The sequence below is a fragment of the Aythya marila genome (genome assembly GCF_965140915.1).
Source record: "Aythya marila genome assembly, chromosome: 7".
NCBI lineage: Eukaryota > Metazoa > Chordata > Aves > Anseriformes > Anatidae > Aythya > Aythya marila.
Window position 1 is genome coordinate 13368012 of NC_139048.1, and position 9229 is coordinate 13377240.

General features: G+C 59.3%; 2 protein-coding genes across 3 annotated transcripts in view; both read right to left on the reverse strand.

Moving 5' to 3' along the window:
* WBP1L (WW domain binding protein 1 like) overlaps positions 1 to 2956 on the reverse strand; it is a 54852-nt gene extending 51896 nt beyond the window's left edge. The window contains exon 1 of one of the 2 annotated variants that reach the window (XM_082765450.1): positions 2825 to 2956. In XM_082765450.1, coding sequence (XP_082621576.1) covers positions 2825 to 2911 — 87 coding nt within the window. In that variant the 5' untranslated portion in view covers positions 2912 to 2956. The remainder of the gene's footprint in view (positions 1 to 2824) is intronic. The other variant, XM_082765452.1, reaches the window with a different exon arrangement.
* A 2216-nt stretch (positions 2957 to 5172) lies between these two features.
* Positions 5173 to 9202, reverse strand: SFXN2 (sideroflexin 2). Its single transcript, XM_082765415.1, has 12 exons — positions 9132 to 9202; positions 8132 to 8333; positions 7825 to 7995; positions 7630 to 7728; positions 7390 to 7465; positions 7117 to 7202; positions 6732 to 6792; positions 6575 to 6641; positions 6389 to 6438; positions 6268 to 6317; positions 6059 to 6106; positions 5173 to 5917 (listed from the first exon to the last, which is right to left on the reverse strand). Exons 2-12 carry the CDS (start codon positions 8299 to 8301, stop codon positions 5818 to 5820), a joined length of 978 nt encoding a protein of 325 aa, XP_082621541.1. The 5' UTR covers positions 8302 to 8333; positions 9132 to 9202; the 3' UTR covers positions 5173 to 5817.
* Positions 9203 to 9229: the final 27 nt, after the last annotated feature.

Here is a 9229-nt window from a genome sequence, read left to right on the forward strand (position 1 = left end):
AAAATACCATGGCAGACCATATACATGCCTACAGCCGTATGAGCAGCTCTCCTCCTGGAGGACCCACGGCATTTCAGGAAGCGTGGAAGTGCAGCTGCAACTAATCACCTATACCTTAATCAAAAAAAAAAAAAGGCTTATATTTAGAGATGAATCTAAGATGTGGGTGATTGCACCTCCACTGCTCACAGGCTACCTAAAGTGATGCTCCCAAGGGCAGCCAAGCTCTTGGATGAAGCACGACAACCCCATGTCGGTGCCATTGGAGGTGTGGTGACAGCGAGAGCACAGCCCTGAGGAACACTGCGACGGCCACGCCAAGTCCTTCCTCAAAGCTCGGACCCGTCCCCTCCGTCACCAGCAATGAATCATCCCTCGAGTCGCAGCACTGGGAGCTAACTCTTTAATTTGGGGTGAAGTGGGCCTTTAAGAGCTCGCTTCCGTCAGATTTTTGGCTCAAAACCACCTTATTAGAGACAGACGGATTCCTCGGACTTGTCACATAGTTAACATGCACTTAAATCTCTTGTTTTTAGAGAAAACAACAGTAGAGAAAACTATGTGATAATTAAGCTGCTTGCAGTGGGAAGCAGGCAGACAGTCAAGGCAGTCAAATAACCTTTAGTCTGCCCTGCAGGGACATACTACAATAGAATAATGATTAATGTTACAAGTTTTTCATTACAAAAATCGATCAGGCTTGTTTTTATAAGATACTCAGTTCTTCTTGTCCCTCTCCCTCAAGCTGAGAGGACAGCACACAGCTCAGGTGTGCAGTTAAGGCCACACAAGCAGAGTCATAAACGAACACGGAGAGGTTCCTTCTTCCTGCGACACTTCCCCTGACTTTATTTTTGTTATACGATTGCAAAATATCTTCCTTAATCTCCACAGAGGTGCTTCAACATCTGTTAACAGAGTTCTGTGCTCTCATTACAAATGCAATTGCACTGAACAGTCACGGACACAGTTACAGCTTCAACTTGGACTCGGGATGGTGCTGAGCTAATTATTTTCCCTCTCCTCCGCCCGCCACCCGAAACAAGCCTTAATGAAAAGAAAGGTCTTTCAAGATCCGAGGCAGCCTGGACTTATTTTAACCTGCAAAATCAGACCCTCTTGCACAGTACAGCATGTTCTCGGGAATGTTTGTTCAGTGCGGCTAGGCGGCACAGCTCCACCTCCCGAATTATTTAGAGGACACATTTCCTGCAGCACCTCCCAGCCCTAGCCCACCAGGTCTGCAGGGCAGGATTTGGAGGCGAGGCACAGACCCCAAACAACACGCCCTGCCCAGAAGAAGCAAGCAGGGCATGGTGAGGGTCTGAAACGTGCATGGAAGCAGGCAGCACGGGCAGAGGACAAGAGCCAAACACTGCCAGGGGTTCAGCTAAAAACCCAGGAACCCTTGGTGCAGAGCAGCCCAGCACTGCCCCATCTCCGCCAGCCCATCAGCTCCAAGGAAATCACGCTCCGAGGCAACACCAAAGCAGACCAAGTTTTCCTACGTGCTCATTTTCCAGCTCCCGCATTACCGCTGTCTTTTTTTTTTTTTTGAGTGGGTTGCTGTCAATCTGTAGCACGCTGCGAGATAATATCAGCCTTTTGACAGACAGAGTCTACAGTGAGGGCTAAAATAAACCGCGTGAGTTTTATATAGGCAAACTACAAAAAGAAAAGGAGGAAAAGGCACATCCACGTCTAAGTGCTCTCCAGAAAACACAGGCTGCCAAAGCTCTTCTCCCCCACCACCATGCACCGTACCACCCAAGGCTGGCTATTTTAGGATTATTTTCCGGTGCACTGATTGGAGAGGGGACCTACAAGTCATACGTGCAACTAGTCCACAAGCAAGCTTACTGTGTGAATGCTTCCCATTCCCCCTGCTTTTTCTCATCCTCCTTTCCTACCTCCTATTCCTTGCCTCCACCTGGCCCCTTGATTAAGGTAGATAAGCTGTACGGGGCAGGGAGCTCCTTTCATTCAGTCTTCATAGCAGGTACAGTATTTTCATTAGCATGTGTAGGGTCGAAGACTTTCACACCTTTTCTGCAGGCAACCCTAGCACTAGGCCACCGCTCACAGCTGGGATGCCATAATACCACGTGCTTATATTCATTTAATTTCTGTACCTCGGCTTGATGATGAAATGAAGCAAGCACTAAGGCTTCCATCAGTTTGAGGCAGTGGAGACCAACATGGAAAATACGGTCTTGCACCTGGCTCCCTAGGGTGGCAATGGCCAAACCACAGCCTCAGTGCGACCGAAGGGAATTGGGGATGGCACCGCCACCACCACCCAGATGTTAAAGCCCATCTGTTGCGTTCAGCACCCTAAAACGAAGAAGGAAGCTCGCAGGGGTGGTGGCATCTGTGGCCATCACCCAGCTCCTCACCTCCACCTGCCGCAGAAGCATCAGGAAGTTTCTGCGGGGGCTCCTTCCAGAAGGGATGCTCCCTACCTGCATCCCCGCCACATTAAACACCCCGAAACCCACAGCACCCGGGACCCTCCAGGGATCAGCACCCCACTGCTCAGACCTTCAACGAGCACAAAACCCAACTCACAGCTCCTTAACACGCCACCACGACACACCAGAGACCACCACACTCAACCTCTACCGTACAGGGGGTACCAAAAAGCCCCAGCCCCCTGCCCCACGACCCCCCCCTGCAGCCCCCCAGCACCCCCGGGCGCTGCCCCCCGGTGCTCCCGAGCCCCCTTCCCGGTGCTCCCAGCCCCCTGCCCCTCACCGGGGGGCACCGTGCGGGGCACAGCAGCCCCCAGCCCGCCCCCCCCGGTCACGCCGTGTCCCCCCCTTACCTGTGCGGGCTCCACGCTGGCCGGCAGCCCCCGGGGCAGGGCCTGGAAGAGCAGCAGGGCCATGGCGGCGCGGAGCCTCCCCGCCATCCCCCCCACCCCCCGCCTCCCCCCGCCCGACTGCGGCCCGGGACGGCAGCGCAGGGGGTACCCCCCCCGTCCCCGCTCCCGGCCCCGGCCCCGCCCCGCCCAAGCCGGTCGCTGATTGGGTGGGAGGAGAGAAGGGCGGGAGGGGATTGGGGAAGGGAGGTGTCAATCAGAGGGGGGGCATGAGGGGAGGGGTCTGAGCGCTGGGTGGGAGCTGCCATCTTGAGTGTGGCGCGCAGGGGAGGGAATAGGGGGGGTGGTGCGGTGGGCGCCATGTTGTGAGTGGCGGAACTGGAGGGAGAGGGGTGTGGGGGCTGCGCCTCGGCCCTGCGCCCCAGTGTGGCACCCTGAGGTGCTCCCTGGCACCCTGGGGCGCTCGTCCCCATCCACTGACCCTGTCCTGCTGTGCCCAGCCCTTGTCTGGCCTCCTCCACGTAACACACACACACAGCCCCAAAGCCCAGCAGCCCAGCAGAGCCTGGGTTTCAGCAGGCGATGTGTGTGGGGAGGGGGCTAACATGGCCCCAGCAGCACTGGGGTGGAGGCGAAGCACCCCAAAAACAGGGCACGTGCTGCTACAACCCACAGGCAGCAGCAAACAAGCCCCAGGTCAGGGCCTGAGGATGTGGTAGTGAAGCACAAGGCAGATTTTTCACCACAGTGCCACCTCAGTGGGGCAGCCACAGCCGTCCCCCAGCCCTACAAGCCTCCTTCCAGCAGTGCCCAAGCATTGTGTGTGGGGCTGAGCCGGCCAAGGCTGGGCAGAAATCCCCCAAAATCCAGCAGCAGGGGTGAGGGCTGTTGGCAATTATTGACCCCTGGAGGAGCCACCTTGGGAGAAGAGAGGTGTGAGGAGGAGATGTCCCAGCAGTGTCCCAGCACAGCCCTGAATCCCACAGGGGCAGCCAGGGAGATGGGGGTGTCTCTTTTTGGGGATCACAGCTCTTGGGCAGCGATGGAGGCTTCCTACACCACCACTCCCTGCGTGCCAGCCAGCCGCCAGAGGGGATTGGCACGATTGATGTTTATCAGATGCTCAGATAACACGCTCAGAAAAAACAGGGGGGAAAAAAAAAAATCAATTTAGCAGCTTATCTCCTACCCCTGGGATCTTTCAATCAGGGCGATACTCGGGGCACACCTAACCCTGCTCACCCGGCTGGCGTGGGCTGGCAGGAGCTAACCCAGTGCACACGCACCCTGTTTGCTCCTCTCTCCTTCACCAGCTTTTGGGACCGATGGCTCATCAAGGCAGACCCCAGGCTCTCACGACTCCCCAGACATCTTTGGTCTGGCTGTTCATTGAAGCTGGAGCACTGACATTTCGGCCACGTACAGTTCTTAAGGGAGCTTGATTCCCGTTCCCATCCAGCCCTGAAATTACAGGCAGGGAGAAGGAGGCGAGCGCGGGGAGCATGGGACAAGCCCGGGTTGGGTGTGACTCATTGCTGGAGCCTAATTAACGCCCGCAGCTCTTCACAAACAAGGATGAACCTAGCCCTGACTCCTGGCAGTGAGGTTTCTTTCCTGTTGCAGCAGGGGAACACGGAGGCAGAGCTGGCCAGAGCCTCAGCAGGCAGCAGCAGCTCTTCAGAGAGTGCCTGCTGCAGCACTTTGCTCCACAAGCACCGCTGCGTTCCTCAGCGTGCCAGAGGCACCTCGAACCCAAATCCATCCCAAGCTGCTGCGTGTGCCTTTCCAAAAGTGCCCACAGACATTTGGGGTGTAGGGCAAGAGCAACCTGAATGAAGGAGCCCAGGCAGACAGCAGAGACGTCTCCTTGTGGCTTCTTCCCTCTCCAAACAGGAGTGACATCTGTTTTGTTTCACGTGCTTATCTATTTTTTTTAATTGTGCAATAACAAGAGATCTAATAATGACCGGGCAACAGATAAACAAATGTGAACACATCTCCCCACCTCTTGCTGCCCTATTATTTTAGAGCTTTTGTGCAGTCATCTAGCTGTTGCTATATGTGTTGATGTTATCCTCCCCTGCAGTCTGAGCAGCATCAAACCTGCTTTGGATAGGGCTTGGCCCTTCCAGAAGTGTATTTTGGGTTCTGCTGCTCTCTCTGCAGGAGCAGAGTGGCTAATGCCAGATCTTGTGTCCCCTTGGGGATGTGGCACGCGTACTCAGCTGGAGGGATGGGGGCAGACCATCCACTGGGCCCACACCTTTCCCCCTTGAGACAAGCACAACCCCACGAACCAGCCCCATTCAGGGACCCACGAACCCAAAGACCACCCGGCATCAGAGCCAGCAGCTGTTTTAAAAATCACCATGTTTTATTTGCCAACCCTCCCCTCTGTCAGTTGCAGCGTTGCCTGTTCAGAGCCTGAGCTCAGACCCTGATGGCTTCGTGACCCCTGTGTCTCCTTCCCCCTGCGCAAGGGGGAAACAGAATCGAGTGTTCCCCAGGTCCTTGGTCCCACAGTGGGGACAGGGAGACACAGGACAACAGCCAGCTTTTGTGCTCAGAGGAATGGGTAATTACAAAAAATTAGAGCTTAAAAAGAATCAGCTATTTCTCTTTGGGATCGTGACAATCGCAAAGTGAATAAAATCTGAACCTGAGAGTGAGGAAGGCATGGTCCAAGCACTGCTCCCGGGACTTGGTCCGCTCCTTGTGCAGAGAGGACAGGTCCCTGACAGCCTGCCGAGGGGGGATCCAGCTCTTGGGAAGAGGCCCCCGCAGTGGTTTAAGGCAGCAATGCGGTTTGGGGAGATAGGAGGGATGTCCCTGATGGGGACACGGCTGGCAGCAGATGGGGGGAGGCTCTGGACCAGCCGACCCCAGCTCCATCCCCCAGGCTGGGCTGACGGGGTCGGACCATGCCTCCGAGCCCTGCTCAGGGGATGTGGGGCTGGGGTCCAGAGGGATGTGACAGCTCCCGAAGCAGCCTCCGTTCACAGCCCCTTGTTGAAGTAGACGTATGGCACTTTGTCCCCGTGCTTGGCCACAATGCTGTCCCGCAGCTCCGGCTCCAGGCTAGCCAGGGCGAGGGAGCTGCGAGGGAAGGGGACAGAGAGTGAAACCCACCATCCTGCCCTCATGGGGTGCCCATCACGGCCCTCTCGGGATGGGGAGAGGAGAGCAAGGGGAGGAGGAAGGCTCCCGAGCTGAAGGGGAAAGCAGTGGGACAGGTACCATCTCTGTGGGAACAGGGCGCAGGCAGCTGGCACCATAAACACGAGGCTGTGGGGAGAGAAGAGTGGGGGTTAGCGCAGGGGGCTGCAGCCCCCTGGTTGGGGTCTCAGCCCAGGAGGGGTTACTCACACCCCATTACTCCCAATAACCAGAGAAAGCGTTTGGAAGTCTTTTTCCAGGGCGACTTTGTGGGGTTTTGGGATACTCACAACCCCCCGCAGAGCAGCACCTGCAGCGGCGCGTGGAGAACCCGGATGCGCTGCAAGGGAAGAGCGGGGTCAGGGCCCTGCCGGCCGCTGTGGCCCCGACCCAGGAGCAGCACGGGCTCACCTGCATGAAGGGAAACTTCTCCAGCCGCTCCATGATGATGGGCAGGATAACTAGGTGCCAAAAGAAGAGGTGAAGGGAAGAGCTGAGGGACCCCAGCCACCCCGCAGAGCCCCAGCAGCACCGGTTGTGCTGGGGGCAGCTGGGTTTGGGGTCACAGCGTGGATCTGGCCCCCATCCCGTACTCACTCATGCCCGGAGCTGCCATGGTGATCCTGGAGACCACGACCTGCGCGATGCCCTTCACCGCCGCCCTCTGCGAGCGAGAGCAGCCTGCTCAGCCCCACCGCAGTGCCTGCGCCCCCAGACCGGCCCCATCCACCCCACACAGCCCCACAGCGCTCACCCTGGAGCGTCCCAGCTCGTTGTTGTCCTCGTCCATCACCGTGACCCCGTTGATGATCTCCCTGAGGGGACAGGGAGCGAGGGAGCGGGGTGGCCCTGGGGCTTTGCCACCCCTGGCCGATGCTGCCACCTTCAGGGCACGGCCTGGCTGTCACCGGGACCCCACACCCTCAGGGAGCACCCCCTAAAATCCCACACAACACCAGGACACCGCAGACTCACGGTCACCTGAAGAAGGGCTTTGGGTCCGAGACATCTCCCAGCAGAGCCCCAAAGGGCCACCCTCACCCCCAGACCTCCCTCCTGCTTCGGTCACGGCTGAGCCACCCCCTTGGGGTGCTGAATATGGGGACGGGGGGTGACCCACCGGGGTCGGACACACTCACTGCTGCCTCATCATCGGGATGTTCACGCAGTTGGCGGCGGCCACGGCTGCAAAGGGGACCCAGCGGGCGAGCAAAGGGGGGGCTCGCTGCGGGAGAGGGGACGGCGTCAGCACCGGGGGCAGGATGAGGCCGGGGGCTGCCGTGGGGAGCAGCCACACCAAACCTCTTGGGGCTGGGGGCGAGGGAAATCGCCCGGTGCTGGGGAGAGCACTGGGACGGGGGTCTCATTGGGAACGGGGCTTGGAGGAGGGCCCCTTCCCTATCCCCACGTACCTTGGTGTAGAGGTTGAGCCCCACCGCGGTGGCCAGGGCCGTACCAGTGGCCGTGACGTAGGCCACTCCGATTTGCCTGGATGGAGATTTGCAAAGAAAGGGGAAAAAAAAATAATTAAAAAAAATAAATAATAAAAACCACCAACTTTGACACTTTAATCCTGCTCCTTCGGTCCCCGAGGGTCCTTTTTTTTTTTTTTAGGGGGGGGCATCCTACGGATATGGGGGGGGCACGCTTACGCCAGCGAGATGGGGGAGGCGGCGTTGCGGTTGGTGTAGTTGACGATGGCGTTGAAGGATTGGTTCACCCACTGCCAGAAAACCACGGCCGGCACCGTCCTGTGGGGGAAAAGAGGCCGGGAGGAAACTGAGGCACCGCAGCATGACCCAGGATAGGGACCAGGGGGTCCCTAAATGGGGCAGGAGGGGGCTCACCGGTAGAACTGGAGCATGCAGCCGGTGAGGGCCATGCCCCCCGGCACCTGGAAGGACATCCTGCCGATGAGGTTCATCTTCTCGCCGCTGTCGGGGTGGAAGGCCGAGTCGTAGAGCTTCTTGGCGTACAGCAGCTGCTCCCGGCTGCTGCCCGGCGGCACCAACCCGGCCCTGCCAAACCCAGAGCTCGGCAAGAGGCTCCCCAAAACCCCGAGCATCCCCGATGGGATGCCCCCAGCGTCCCTATGGGGTGGTTTTTTAGGGTCTGGCATAGGAGGGGGTGTCCGCAGCACCGCGGTGCCCTCACCTGCAGCTCGCCACCACCTCCCGTGCCCGGTCCAGCTCCCGCTCGGGCACCAGGGCCGTGCGCGGGTCGGTGATGGTGAGGAAGTGCCGGAGGCGCCCCGTGAACGTGCTCTGGTCCCAGCGCGGGGCGTCGATGTCAAAGCCGAGGGGGACGGCGGGCATTTCGGCCATTTCGGCGCGGAGCTGGGGACGGGGTCAGGCAGCTGGGGAAGGTGGCACCGTGACACCGCGCCGGGTTTATGTTTAACAATAGGGACGGACTTTCAGCGGCCCCGAGCCCCGGTGGTGCCCTCCCGCAGCGCTGTGGCCGTGCCACTGCCATGACCCCCATGCAGGTGTCCCCTTCACTTATGGGGTCCCCCCGCAATTACACAGTCCCCTCCCTAATCACTAGGTCCCTCCCCAATCGTGGGATGCCCCCTTTCAATTATAGGGTCCCTCCCAAATCATGGGGTCCCCCCAGTCATGGGGGTCCCCCCTATCATGGGGTCCTCCCTAATTATGTCCCTCCCCAAATTATGGGTCCCCAATTACGGGGTCCTCTCCATGATCACGGGGTCCCTCCCCAATCATGGGGTGCCCCCCTTCAATTATAGGGTCCCTCCCATATCATGTAGTCCCCCAATCATGGGGGTCCTCCCTAATCATGCTCCCCCCAAATTATGGGGTCCCCCCCAAACCATGGGCTCCCCCTCCTTGCCACCACCCCCCAGCAGAGCCCCCCCGACCCCAAGAGCTCCCGACCACCCCCCGCTGTGCTTTTTCCCCCTCCAACACTCCCCAAAACCCCCCAAACCTCCCCAAAACGCTGCCAGCCCCCCCTCTACAGCCCCCCAGCCTCCCGGGAGCGCGCTGCGCGCCCCCTTCCCTCTGCACATCCCTCCCCCAAGGGGTCTCCTGCCCCCCAAGCCCCCCTTTTATTGCTGCGCGCCCCCGCGGTGCGCGCCCCCGCGGTGCGCGCCCCCGCGCCCCCCCCCCCCCACGCCCCACGTGACCTTTACCTGCGCGGCCCCCAGCCCCCTTGGCACGCGCCGCGCCGCGTGGCCGCCCGCAGCCAATCAAGGGCGAGCCGAGCGGCCGCGCCCACCCCGCGGATTTT

Bases quoted from the DNA above. Each gene is read 5' to 3' on its own strand.
- SFXN2 (XM_082765415.1), bottom strand. From the start codon at position 8,301: ATGGCCGAAATGCCCGCCGTCCCCCTCGGCTTTGACATCGACGCCCCG. The intron at 6,642-6,731 runs GTGAGCGCTGTG...TCTCGCTCGCAG, and splicing joins ACGAGCTGGGACGCTCCAGG to AGGGCGGCGGTGAAGGGCAT. The intron at 6,439-6,574 runs GTGAGTACGGGA...TTTGGCACCTAG, and splicing joins CATGGCAGCTCCGGGCATGA to TTATCCTGCCCATCATCATG.